A 13,879-nucleotide genomic window follows, 5' to 3' on the forward strand; every position below is an offset into this window, starting at 1 on the left:
CCCAGTTCTCTCCAGACGCTGAATAGCACACCATCTGTGTCAGGAGTCGCGTCGCATCGGTATCACTGCTACAAACAGCCTCGGGTGCCGTATTAAGTTACTAGAGATACGCGGAACAGTGAAAGCATTTCAAGTGAAGGGTTAATTCTGGGATGATTTTCATTATCTAGCTTCAGTTTGCGTACTGTCGTATTTTCACGTGCCGTCGCGGGACAGACATTCTACCAATTATTTAGCGTGGCGTTTGATGAAATATTCTCATCAAATCTTGGCGAGCATTCTTTTTAACATTTAATTCGGACATTTATAGTTGCATCAGCGCATTAGACTCTGAACTGCTCTGTTAGTTAGGTTGTAGGGATACTTGTGTTTTTATCAGTGAATTTCAGAATATACTCAACTATTTTGGAAAATCATTTTGATTAGAAATCCCGGACAATCTCCTAATTCCTCAGAGCTATAAGCTGCAGCTATAATGGTATTCTCAGGTGAAGTGGGCACTAGGAACTCTAATTACAGGCTCCACGTTTTGTAAATCACTTTCTGGGTGCTAAAAAGTAAATAGAGAGCCAGTGTTGAGAACGGCGAAAGACAGCATTAACAACATTCTAAATGCCTGGAACTGATTCAACATGCAAGCATTTATACAGCAAATTTAATTTTCGCAAGTTAACCGACGCCCCACAAACCGTTGAGGGTGAAGAGACTTTTCGATCGCGAAATGTGGATTCTCAGTCCCCCAAATGCGCCACTTTTCCTTATTGATAAACCCATCCAAATGTGCTTCGATAAGCCAAACCATACAGGGCATACTAATTCCCATCATGCCCGCGACGAACTGTGCAGTTCCAACATCCTAACGCAAACCGTTCAGAAGCTATGGGGATTTAAGTTCATATAGTTCAATAATTGCCACTCTATATGAACAAATAGGACGATAGTGATAGCAGTAGTTCTCAGGGGCCTCATTACGACAAACAAACCGTTCCACGGGAACCAGTATTACCACGGTCACCAAAAGAAATGTATATGCATGGAGCCGTCAGCAGAGTAAGGCATTTATCCTGACCACCCCCAAGCAAAATTCGTCACTTATGGCAAGAACGAGGCTAGCTCACTCCAGGCGAAATTCAGACTTCATCAACGCCTCTGAATGTGAAAATATATTGCTGTAGGGAGAAATGGTCATTGTAATAAACTATGAAATATTTTAAAAGTTCGTTTTTCCGCATGCTGTCAGAGAGTGGAATGACAGAGGAATAGCGTGCAACTGGTTCTACGAAGCCTCTGCCAGGCACTTTAGTGCGAACTGCAGAGTAGTCATGCAGATGTAATATAGAAAGCGACACAAATCGAAACAGCTCAGTGCATAAATTTCAGCCAAAATTTTAAAATGAGTGTTTTGTGGTACATCAAAATTACAAACATCTCAATAAATGTAAACCATAAAAATTTGTAAGGGAAGGAGGGGGGACACGTACGACGATTACGGGGAACCAATGCCAGTTATGGTCGGTAATGCTTGTAACTCCTAGTTCGGTCATTAGAATCCCTCCTAACATGGCCGTAGCTGCATCGTGTCAGAGTGCCTGTGCTAACTTCCTGGCAGATTAAAACTGCGTGCTCGACCGAGACTCGAACTCGGGACCTTTGCCTTTCGCGGGCAAGTCTGGCATCTGAGCTACCGAAGCACGACTCACGCCCGGTACTCACAGCTTTACTTCTGCCAGTACCTCGTCTCCTACCTTCCAAACTTTACAGAAGCTCTCCTGCGAGCTCAGATGGTAGAGTACTTGCCCGCGAAAGGCAAAGGTCCCGAGTTCGAGTCTCGGTCGGGCACACAGTTTTAATCTGTCAGGAAGTTTAATATCAGCGCACACTCCGCTGCAGAGTGAAACTCTCATTCTGGAAACATCCCCCAGGCTGTGGCTAAGCCATGTCTCCGCAATATGCTTTCTTTTCGGAGTGATAGTTCTGCAAGGTTCGCAGGAGAGCTTCTGTAATGTCTGGAAGGTAGGAGACGAGGTACTGGCAGAAGTAAAGCTGTGAGTACCGGGCGTGAGTCGTGCTTCGGTAGCTCAGATGGCAGAGCACTTGCCCGCGAAAGGCAAAGGTCCCGAGTTCGAGTCTCGGTCGGGCACACAGTTTTAATCTGTCAGGAAGTTTCATATCAGCGCACACTCCGCTGCAGAGTGAAAATCTCATTCTGCCTGTGCTAAATCTAGAAACATAGCGCATGTGGGATTATTCGGTATGCCAGTTTCAACCAGCTATTTAAACAATAGTACATGACAGTAAAAATTGTGAAAAATATCTGGTACATAGTAGTCCAAAATTATACCAACCTATTGCAGACAGTAGTTCACAAGAGTCACAATACGGCACAAGGAACAACACAAATTCATGGCTTAGTAGCAAGTTACACTACTAGCATAAAATAGTCTTCAGTAGATTGTGGCACTATAGCACAAAACATCAACCACCAGTCTGGGGAGTTTAATTAATCAGTGAGATGCCGTCCTTGTACAACAAAGAATAGTACAAGAAAGCCACGCTTGAGATGTCATGGCATGAGGAAAACTTTTCTTATTTCTGAATGAAAACTATCAAGAGAGAAAGATTTTGTGCGAGAATATTGTGCCTTATTTCCAACTGTGGTGTTTAGAGAAGGGTCTTATAAACATTAACTATAAGAAATGATGCAGAATTCTATACGTTTCTATTTTTCTGCGCAGTTACAACTTACTGATTTTATTGCTGCTAGGGTGTTTCAATTTCAGTGTGGAAATTCTTGGGACATTATTATAAGCAGCAGGAAATAGGTATTTTGTACTATTTTGTACCATTCGAACTCACATCAAAAGCCAAAAGCTTGCAACATTACTAGAATCACAGTCGAAAAATATCGATTGCGGTTGAAGAACAAAATTCCAGTATTTGTAGGTGCTAACAATCTGACGCGCTCACTATGAATTGCTGCAAAATAATTATCGGAACCCCAACAAATTCCCAGTGTATTTGATGAGTGGAGGTAGCCATACCGGCGCCAGATTTTTGAAGAGATGTCAGCACTTCAGGACGAACGTACTTATAGCTTTGGAGAGATGGAAGTGACCGGTAAGATTCTCTTGTGGCAATGAACCTAAAACAAACTTGATTTATATTAATTGCTTTTATATAACTGCCACGTGATCCATAAATATTATACAGTATGTTAGTATTTATAAATTATAGAGCGCAGCAATCAGTCGTCCTTTTTTGTAGGTTTTAGTTGGCAAATCCATACTTCGGCTAGTGCTTAGACATTACCAATGCACTGTTTTCTGGTCTTCAGTTCCCTGTTGTTCAGGCGCCAGTCACAGTTCTTCGAATCGGGAGCCAGTCTTCTTTGAATTCAAAGAACTGAGACTGGTGCCCTAACAACAGGGAACTGACATGTATCGAGACTAGAAAATAGTGCACTGATAGTGGCTAGGCACTAGCCAAAATCTGGATTTATCAAATAAAACCTACAAAAAAGGACGACTGATTGTTGCGCTTTATAATTTATAAATAATGTCACATTCACTGAGTACACCAACTTTACTAACGGAAGGTAACGTGATGAGTATATTAGTACTTTGATTAAAGTAACAACTCTTTGCACATTCTCCCGACAATGTACGTGTGGACTGAATAACTGTTTTACAGTGGTGTCGAAGCACTGAGGCGGCCAGTGCATGTGACTGCAGGTCCTCGTAGAATGTGACAACTGTTGTTGTTGTTGTTGTTGTTGTTGTTGTTGTTGTTTTAGAGTGTGTGAGCTCCTGGGCGGCTAGTGTGTGCGGATGTGGGTGCTCGTCTGGTCTGACAACTGTTGTTAATGTTGTTTGAGTGGTGTAGGAGCACCTGGGCAGCTAGTGTGTGCAGCTGCAGGTGTTTGACAACTCTGACAAATGTTGTTTTTTTCAGTGGTGTTGGAGCGCTGCGCCATCCTTTTGTGCTGTTGCAGGCGCCCATCAAGTCTGACAGCTGTTGCTTGTAGTAGTAGTTAGTAGGGGTAGTTTTTGTTGTTGCTGATGTTGGTTCCGTGGCGCTGGGACCCTGGGGTTGGGCAGTGTCTGCAGCTGCGTGTGTCCATCGAATCTCATGAACGTTGTTATACTTTTTTCAGTGTTGCTGAAGCATCTGGGCGAGCAGTGTGTGCGACTGCATGTGCTTGACAAGTCTGACAGCTGTTGTTGTTTTTACAGTTTTGCTGGAGGGCTGGAGCGAAATGTGTGTGCGATTGCAGGAACTCATCAAGTCTGACAACTGTTGTTGCTGTTATTTCAGTAGCTAAGGAGCACCAGTGCAGACTGTCCGTGCAGCTGCGGGTTCTTGACATATCTGACATGTGTTGCTGCTGTTGTTGTTGTTTCAGTGGTATCGGAGTGCTGAGTCGGCCTTTGTCTGCTGTTGCAGGTGCCCACCAAGTGATAGTAGTGATAGTAGTAGTAGTAGTGGTAGTAGTAGTAGTAGTAAGTGTAGTAGTAGTGCTGGGAATAGCTTTCTTTGTTGTTTGAGTTGTTTCAATGGTGTCAGAGGGCTGGGCTGTGCAACTGAGGCTGCCTGTGAAGTCTGAACTCTGCTGTTGTTGTCTCAGTGTTGCTGAAGTGCCTGGGAAGTCATTGTGTGCGATAGCAGGAGCTCATCAAGTCTGACAACTGTTGTTGTTGTTTCAGTGGTTTCGGAGCGCTGGGGCGGCCAGTGTGTGCGGCTGAGGGTGCTCGTCAAGTCCGACAACTGCGGCGAGAACCAGGACTGTTCAGCCAAGGGCGTCTGCTTCTCCAACATCTCCATGGTGAGTGTCACCACGTTGTGTAATTCATCGGTTAAGACAATCTTGCAAGGGTGCAGATCAGTGGGATATTTGCTGTTTTTAAGTTTTATTGCGCAACACCCTGGAACGTTCAAGAACGTTTGGAAAGATTCAATAGCATTCGTGCATATTCGTAAAAGGTCGAGAATATTACAGCCCAACCTCGAATTTTGATCTTGGAAAATACACTATTCATGCGAAAGAGACTGACGTCCTGGTGACTTTGTGACCACCACGATGTGCTGGTGATCACTTCAAACACTATCTGCACAGCCACAACAGTCACCACCGCACAACCGCTACAGGGCACTATGGGGGTAGCAAAAGACACTGTGGTGGTTCTTTTTTACGTTTTTTGGTTTTTATACGTTATGTAAAGTTGGAGTTAGTATTACTCTGCCTGCTTAACAATTAGAAAATTATTTACGTCATTCACTCAGTTATGGTACTTCTCGCAGTTAGTTTGCCCGACACGCTGTTTTTATGGTAAAAGATACCAGATATACAGGTGCATTATTATTGTGAAACTGCAATGCTGAGGAGATTCTAGTTATTTCCGTAAATCGGGGATCAACAAACTTACTGACGTCAAGTTACATGAATATGATTAAATGTTGGTAAAGCAGACAACTATTATTGCTCCAAAGGAAGAACCGCTAATCAAGAGAAATCGCCTACATTTACATTTATTTTTGTTATTTGTCAAAATTAGCAAATATTAAAAATATATTTTTAAGACCTTGGGCTGTTATCATCTAGAGAACAATGGTGTTGACCTCGGCACCAATGTTCCCCTGTAAAATTTACATAAATCATTGACATATATCACGTCATGAATACAGGATCTGTTAACAATAAAATATTAGCGACACTTTTAAGTAATATTAGATAATATTTAGTCTAAATATTGCATGAAACTTACACGTTTTCGTGCCTCGTCACAAAATGGCTTCTTACACTACGAAGAAACAAAAGGGAAGTCTAAGCGATCCTTTTTCAAAAGGAAGAGAAATTACAATAACCTTCGCAGATCATATTAGTTTATATAGTCTTTGTGATTTTATTGCGATACTATTTATTTCGTCACGACGTCAGTTTTGCTAAATTTGCGAAATTCTTCAACATTATTTTTTCTTGTTATGTGGCGTACCGCCACAGCGTAATAACCACTTACGGGCAGTTTGTGTTTTCGAGGCAACGTCAACTTCACTCACAAACACTGTAATTTGTACGTATGCTGAATCTTCTCTGCGATGAACAGAACACTTGGAGCGACCAAATAGTGGGAATGTTGACCGAAGTTAAAATCTTGTGGTTTATTAGGCCACGTCGTATTTTCTCTAAAATAATCGACGTTTCGTACCTTCTGCTGGGATCTTCCTCTGGATACACTACTATTGAAACAGTGTTCGATTACTTTAGAGGAAATATCACGCGACCTAATAACCCAGAAGATTTTACACAAGCGGTGGGCTTTTCGACCGTGACCTTTGGGACGTGTGACGTTAACGTAGTATTTCTGACCAGTAATACTTTTGCCGTTGGTTTTCCGACCCTCGAATCAAGCTGCAACAATGTGGGAGGCTCTGACGACCGATTCTAATCAGAACGCCAGATTTCTTTCAGGCTTAGGACTGTCTATGGACGTGGTACATAGGCATGTTTAACCCTAGTAATATCAAGGCATCTTCCATAACGCCAATTACAAGGAGGTTACTTTATACCCACCCCAAAAATAATTTTCTAAGACACAAAGTTCGTTAATTGTTGTTAAATTGTATTAAAAACTTACTTTTTAAAGAGGTACTGATGCGCAAGTGGAGTCCAGAACCTGAAAGTACGTTTTAGCACACTCTTAACAAATCGAAGCTCTTTCGATAATGTGTAGTACTGTCTTTATGACTACCACAAAAAATTTAAGAAGGCCAGCACCATTAGGCTATCCGAGCACGACTGACGGGCCGACCCAAACTTCCAATATGTCGTCAACCATCTGTTTACAACCTGTACTCGTAAATCTATTATGTATATTCCTGTCAGGTGAGACATTTTACATGAAATTTGCTTGTCCGATATCGGCAGATAGATACAGTATTGCAGTGCCTGTGTCATTCCGAGTTGCAACGCAATGTTCCTTTTAGACTTCCATATCCAAGGGAACAGGCACTCCAGCGACTACAGCCGGTCCGAAACAAATTTTCACTGTCGTCATTCCATTGCGCAGTTGACGCTTGTTGATATTCGCGACTTCGAATACATTACACGTATTTCAAAACGGCTACAGTCACCGCAGTGGCTATTCAGGTTCAGTTTAATCGAAAAATTTAAAATGTATATGGAATCTAGTAGACCTCACAAAAACCCACATTTTTTCAAAATTTTGAAATATAAAGTAATTGATTACATTAAAATATTTTCAAAAAGCGGGCATGTAGTAATCTCTTCCGTCCCACCCTAGGCATTGCGAGGGTTGATTTTTTCTATTTTCTGCTTTCAGTTTCTTTTCTGTCTACAACATTATTACAGCAAATGATCAAACCTCTTGTCATAATTTTCCCACCTGACATTTTAAACATCTTCAGTGTGCCGATCCGTTATTTATTACTATAATGCGTTTTAGCCTTTTGGCAAGATCTATGTGTCTTTTTCTCCTTTTTTGAAGTCGTGGAGGTGATTTTGGTAATCTTTTGTACTCATGGTAGATTTTAGTCTTTGCTGAATGTTGCCGAAAAAGAGTACCCGATCTTCTTCCTGTTACTGCTTTATGCAGGGTGAGTCACTAACTTTTGCCACCTACAAGAACTTCGATAGTATGATAGTGGCTGAACAGTTTGTGGGACAAATGTTGCATGAAATAACGGGGGCCATAATATGACGTTGGTTTTTTGTTGCTAGGTGGGGTAGCGTCAGAGAAATGAAGGTCAACTTTTTTTTTAATGGGATACTATAGTTTAGTTCTTATTTTCTGACAGCGGCCATCGAGACGAATCGACTGGAATGGACTGAATGGTATTCCTTATCAATTCGGCACTTACTGAGGCACATACTCTGACAATTATCTCTCGTATATCGTGCAAATAGTAAATATTCGCCTTATACGGGGTATCCATCTAACGTGCCATTGACATGTAAACGCAATTCGACGGTTTCGCAATAAAACGGTAAGACTAATATCGTCGAATCAAGCGGATTTGAATGATGTATTCCTTCGAAGAACAAGTCGATATGCTTCACATCTACGGACAGTGCCATCGCAATTCAGTGAGATCTAGAGACTTATATGCTGAAAGATATCCTCAAGGTGCTCACCCTACACGTCGTATATTTAAATATGTATTTGATGAATTGAGAGCAGCTGGATCTTTAATGCATCGGAAACATAGCCGACAAAGGAAAGTTACTAACGAGGAAACAGAAGTTGGTTCTTTTGCCACTATGGTTCGAGATCCTTGTGTTAGCTCCTGTCAAATCGTAAGGGAATCTCGCATGTGCCAGAGTAGTGTTGATCGTGTTCTGCATCGCCACAAATATCATACTTACCACATCAGCCTCCACCAAAAATTAACTGGTACGGATTGAATGCGTCACATTGAATTCTTCCGATGGGCTCAACTTAATTTGCATAACATGTATTATTGGCAACTGAAAATCCATGTTGGCTGCGACAAGTTGCACACCAAAAACCGTGTCGATGAATGTATGTTGTGGGACTCTTGAGGACAGAATTTTGCACCCCTATTTCATCGAAGGAAATCTTTATGGTAGGAAGTACGTCACATTCCTGCAAGAAACATTAGATCTGTTATTGGAAGAAATTGAATTTTTCTAGTGGGGATTCGTAAAAGACATTGTTTATAAACACGTTCCAACTACGCTTACGAGACAGAATTGTAAGCATGTGCTTCGATGAGTGCCGATGTGATAAGGAATACCACTCAATCTATAATAAGAAGATTGCAGCACTGCACTGATGCCAAAAGTCATCACTTCGAACACCTTCTGTAAATGGACGTTTATGTCCCCTTTTCGACTTTCGTTAACCGTCTCGATAGCCGCTTTCGAAAAATAAGTACCAAACTGTAGCATCCCGTTTAAAAAAAACGAAGTTGACCTTCATATCTCTGACGTGACCCCACCAAGCAACAAAAAACCAACGTCATATCAGTACCCCCATTATCTCATGCAACATTTGTCCCACAAACTTTTCATCTCCTATCATATTTTCAGAATTATTCTAGGTGGCAATAGTTAGTAACTCACCCCATATAATCATTAGCGAACTACAGAAAGAGAATTGCAACACCCAGTACAGTACAAATACAGTTGGAGTGCAGCTGTTTGACACTTGTCCCAAATTGCCAAAAGAAGACCCTATTCACGTAGTACACAGGTTAATCTCAGCAAAAGATTTGCAAGGACCTGTGAAAGTTACCTGACACTTCATTCAGTTTTTGATTGTACAGCACTTCTAGTAGAGTATGAAGAACAGATCATACTACACTGCAGCTGTATTCACCAATATTTCATATGTGCATCAAATACAGAAGAAAGTTTCAAAAAAAGATAAATTTAATTGACTATGTAGATAGTTCATCTATATAGTTTCTGATAACTGATTTTTTGAGTGTCGAAGTATGTGACGTCTTTTGACTGCATTGACTTAAAAGCGCAGATGTTTCGCACCATCAAAGATTCGTCGACCTTCAAATTATACATAAATTTCAACTTGATACCTTTACCCGCTCCTAAAAAAAGGGGGTCTTCAACAGTGGAACAGACAATATTCTAAAAAAGGAGAGACAATCGTAGTGTAGGTACTCTCTTTGGTACATCTGTACATAAAACGCAGTCTTCGATTACCCTTTCCGTCAACATTTTCTATGTGTTTCTTCCAATTTAAGTTGTTCGTAGTTCTAATTCACAAGTATTTAGATGAATTTACGACCTTTAGATTTGCTTGATTTATCGTGTAACCGAAGTTTAACGAATTACTTTTAGCACTCATATGGACCACCTCATACTTTTCGTTATTTCTGGTCAGCTGCCAATTTTCGCACCATTCAGATATCTTTTTTAAATCTTTATGCAATTTGTTTTGATCTTCTAACGACTTTACTAATCGATTAAACGACAGCGTCATCTGCAAACAACCTAAGACGGTTGCTCAGATTGTCTCCCAAATCGTTTACATAGGGGAAAGCCAGAAATCACTTCTGTTTTACTCAACGACTTTCCGTCAATTACAACGAACTGTGACCTCTCTGACAGAAAATCACAAATCCAGTCACATAACTGAGACGATATTCCACAAGTACGCAGTTTCACTAGGAGCCCCTTGTGTCGTACGGTGTCAAAAGCCTCTCGGAGATCAATAAATACGGAATCGATCTGAAATCCCTTGTCAATAGCACTCAGCACTTCATGTGAATAGAGAGCTAGCTAGTTGTGTTTCACAGGAACGATGTTTTCTAAACCAATGTTGACTGTGTTGCAATAGACCGTTTTCTTCGAGGTAATTCATACTGTTCGAACTCAATATATGTTCCAAAATCTTGCTGCATATCGACGTTAACGGTATGGGCCTGTAATTTAGTGGATTACTCCTACTACCTTTCTGGAATATTGGTGTGACCTGTGCAATTTTCCAGTGTTTGGGTACGGATCTTTTGTCGAGCGAACGGTAGTATGTGATTGTTAAGTACGCAGCTATTGTAATACAATACTCTGAAAGGAACCTAACTAGTATAAAATATGGACGGGAAGACTTGCCTTTCTTACGTGATTTAAGTTGCTTCACTAATCCGATGATATCTATCTCTACGTTACTCATGTTGGCAGCTGTTCTAAATTCGAATTCTGGAATACTTACTTCGTTTTCTTTGGTGAAGGCATTTCGGAAGGTTGTGTTTAGTAACTCCGCTTTGGCAGTACTGTCTTCGATAGTATCTCCATTGATATCGCACAGAGAAGACATTGATTGGTTCTTGCCGCTAACATACGTCACATACGACCAGAATCTCTTTGGATTTTCTGCCAGGTTTCGTTGTGGAAACTATTATAAGCATCTCGCATTGAAGTCCGCGCTAAAATTCGAGCTTCTATAAAAGATTGCCAATTTTGGGGATTTTGGGCATGTTTAAATTTCGCACGTTTGTTTTGTTGTTTCTGCAACAGTGTTCTGACCCGTTTTGTGTACCAAGGAGGATCAGCTTGATCTATTGTTAAATTATTTGATATAAACCTCTCAACTGCTGTCGATACTATTTCTTTGGATTCGAGCCGCACCTTACATTGTTAATTTGGAAGTAGTGGAGATTATTTCTCAGGAAGACGTCGAGTGAATTTTTATCTGCTTTATTGAATAGGTATATTTTTCGTTTGTTTTTGGAGGATGTCGCGTTTACAGCGTTCAAACTCGCTACGACAACCCTGTATTCACTAATCCCTGTATTCGTTTTAATGTTTGTTATTAGCTCAGGATTATTTGTTACTAAGAGGTGAAGTGTGTTTTCACAACTGTTTACTGTTCGCGTTGTAGGCTCTCAACTGGCTCCTTCTAACCAATACACGGCCATCATTGGCACCGCGGCAGAAATCAGCTTTCATCAGAAACACAACAGACCTCTACCCTGCCCTCCTAAGAGCTCTCGCTTGACACCGATGAATTCGCAAATGTCGGTGGTTTTAGGTCAGAGGAATGCACGATACTAGGGATCTGACTCGGATCTGTCCTGAAAGTAACCGATCTGCTACAGTTCGTTGTGTCACTGTGGTGCCAAGCGATTCCCTAGCTGCTGCTGCAGATGCAGTACGATGCGCCAGAGCCATTCGCCGAAAACGATGGTCTTCCCTCACGGTAGTGCCACGTGGCCGTCTGGAGCCCGGCCTTCTTGCGGCCGTACATTCTCGTGATCACCGCTGCCAGAAATTACGTACTGTGCCTACATTCCTGTCAAGTCTTTATGCAATATCGCAGAAGGAACTTCCAGCGTCTCGTAGCCCTATTACACGACCTTGTTCGAACCGAGTGAGGTGTTCACATTGGCGTCTTTGTCACCCTAAAGGCATTTTTGACTAAAATCATCTCACTACGTCCAGTCTAAAACGTAAATAACGCTCACGACTGCTACAACGTGTATTTAAAGCACATCTGATTTGTATTTTCATAACGGTGCTACTAAAGTCACCGTTATAGTACTGTCTCGAAATATGAATAGACGTCATCTTTCAGATGTCGAAAGACGCCTACTAGTTTTCATTTATATCGTAAAACTACTTCTTAGTGTTTAAATTATTTTTTGTCATCACTGTTTACTTCACTGAAAAAAAAAGAAAGGTGTTGTACCACAAAAGACTGCTAGTTGTCCAGTGAATATTCTTTTGAAGGTAGATTGCTATTATATTTTCAGGTTAAGCATATTTCATTATTATATTGAAAGTCTCTCAATACTATTAACATGATTGTGGATGGAGGAAGTCTTTGAAACCAGCCGTAAAATTGGAAGGTGCAGTCAACTCTTAATAGCCCAAGACTAATTCAAAATGGTCCTAAACTTCCAGGTTTGATACGTTAATTGTGTAGACATGGCGCCGGCCGCGGTGCTCTAGCGGTTCTAGGCGCTCAGTCCGGAGCCGCGCGACTGCTACGGTCGCAGGTTCGAATCCTGCCTCGGGCATGGATGTGTGTGATGTCCTTAGGTTAGTTAGGTTTAAGTAGTTCTAAGTTCTAGGGGACTGATGACCATAGATATTAAGTCCCATAGTGCTCAGAGCCATTTGAACCATTTTTTTTGTAGACATGGCAACAGGGTTACTAAACTCATACAGGTCGACAGTTATATTAAAAAGAAATCTAAATTTGTTACAAACTGCGGAATTCACACACTTTATTCAACGTGCAAACGCCACTACAGATATTCGGATTTAGATTATGACATGTTCGATATGCCTGCCACCGTTGTCGATGACGTGGCGCAGACGAATAGCGAAAATCTGCATGACTTCACTTGACGCCTTCCTGAGAGACAATCTCCACTAATTCCAAATTAATAATGTAACTGTAGACCAGATGTGGCTTGAATTCAAAGAAATAGTACCGGCAGCAATTGAGAGATTTGTACATAATAACAAATGACTGAGCTGGTCCTTCTTGGTACACAAACACTGTTGAAGAAACAACAAAACAAACATCCCAAATTTAAACAGGCGCAAAATTCCCAAGATATTCGGTCTTTTACAGAAGCTCGAAATTTAGCGCGGATTTCAATGCGAGAGGCTTATAATAGGTTCCATAACGAAACTTTGTCTTGAAACCTGGCAGGAAATCCAAACAGATTCAGGTCGTATGTAAAGTATGTTATCGGCAAGAAACAATCAGCATCTTCTCTGCGCGATAGCAATGGAGATACTATCGAAGACAGTACTGCCAAAGCAGAGATACTTAACACAGCCTTCCGAAATACCTTCACAAAAGAAGACGAGGTAAATATTCCAGAATTAGAATCAAGAACAGCTGCCAACATGAGTAACGTAGAAGTAAATATCCTCGAGTAATGAAGCAACTCAAATCATTTAATAAAACCAAGTCTTCTGGTCCAGACTGTATACCAGTTAGGTTACTTTCAGAGTATTGTGATACAGTAGCTGAGTACTTAACAATCGCATACTACCGTTCGCTCGACAAGAGATCCGTACCCAAAGACTGGAAAGTTGCACAGGTCACACCAATATTCAAGAAAGGTAGTAGGAGTAATCCACTTAATTGCAGGCCCATATCGTTAACGTCGATATGCAGCAGGGTTTTGAAACATATATTGTATTCGAATATTATGAAATACCTCTAAGAAAACGGTCTTTTGACACACAATCAACATGGATGTAGAAAACATCTTTCTTGTGAAACACAACTAGCTCTTTATTCGCATGAAGTGATGAGTGCTATTGACAAGGGATTTCAAATTCATTCCTCATTTCTGGATTTCCGGAAGGCTTTTGACTCTGTACCACGCAAGTGGCTTGTAGTGAAATTGCGTGCTTATG

The 13,879-nt window shown here is 41.1% G+C and overlaps 1 protein-coding gene across 1 annotated transcript in view; it reads left to right on the forward strand.

The window, feature by feature from the left end:
* The window catches only part of LOC126136758 (delta and Notch-like epidermal growth factor-related receptor), a gene marked incomplete at its 5' end in the record, with an annotated part of 583,816 nt that overhangs the window by 291,119 nt on the left and 278,818 nt on the right, over nt 1-13,879 (forward strand). The window contains one exon of the mRNA XM_049915208.1: nt 4,704-4,822. Within this exon, the coding sequence (XP_049771165.1) occupies nt 4,704-4,822 (119 nt within the window). The remainder of the gene's footprint in view (nt 1-4,703; nt 4,823-13,879) is intronic.

This window comes from Schistocerca cancellata, chromosome 1 (genome assembly GCF_023864275.1).
Source record: "Schistocerca cancellata isolate TAMUIC-IGC-003103 chromosome 1, iqSchCanc2.1, whole genome shotgun sequence".
NCBI classification, from domain to species: Eukaryota; Metazoa; Arthropoda; class Insecta; order Orthoptera; family Acrididae; genus Schistocerca; species Schistocerca cancellata.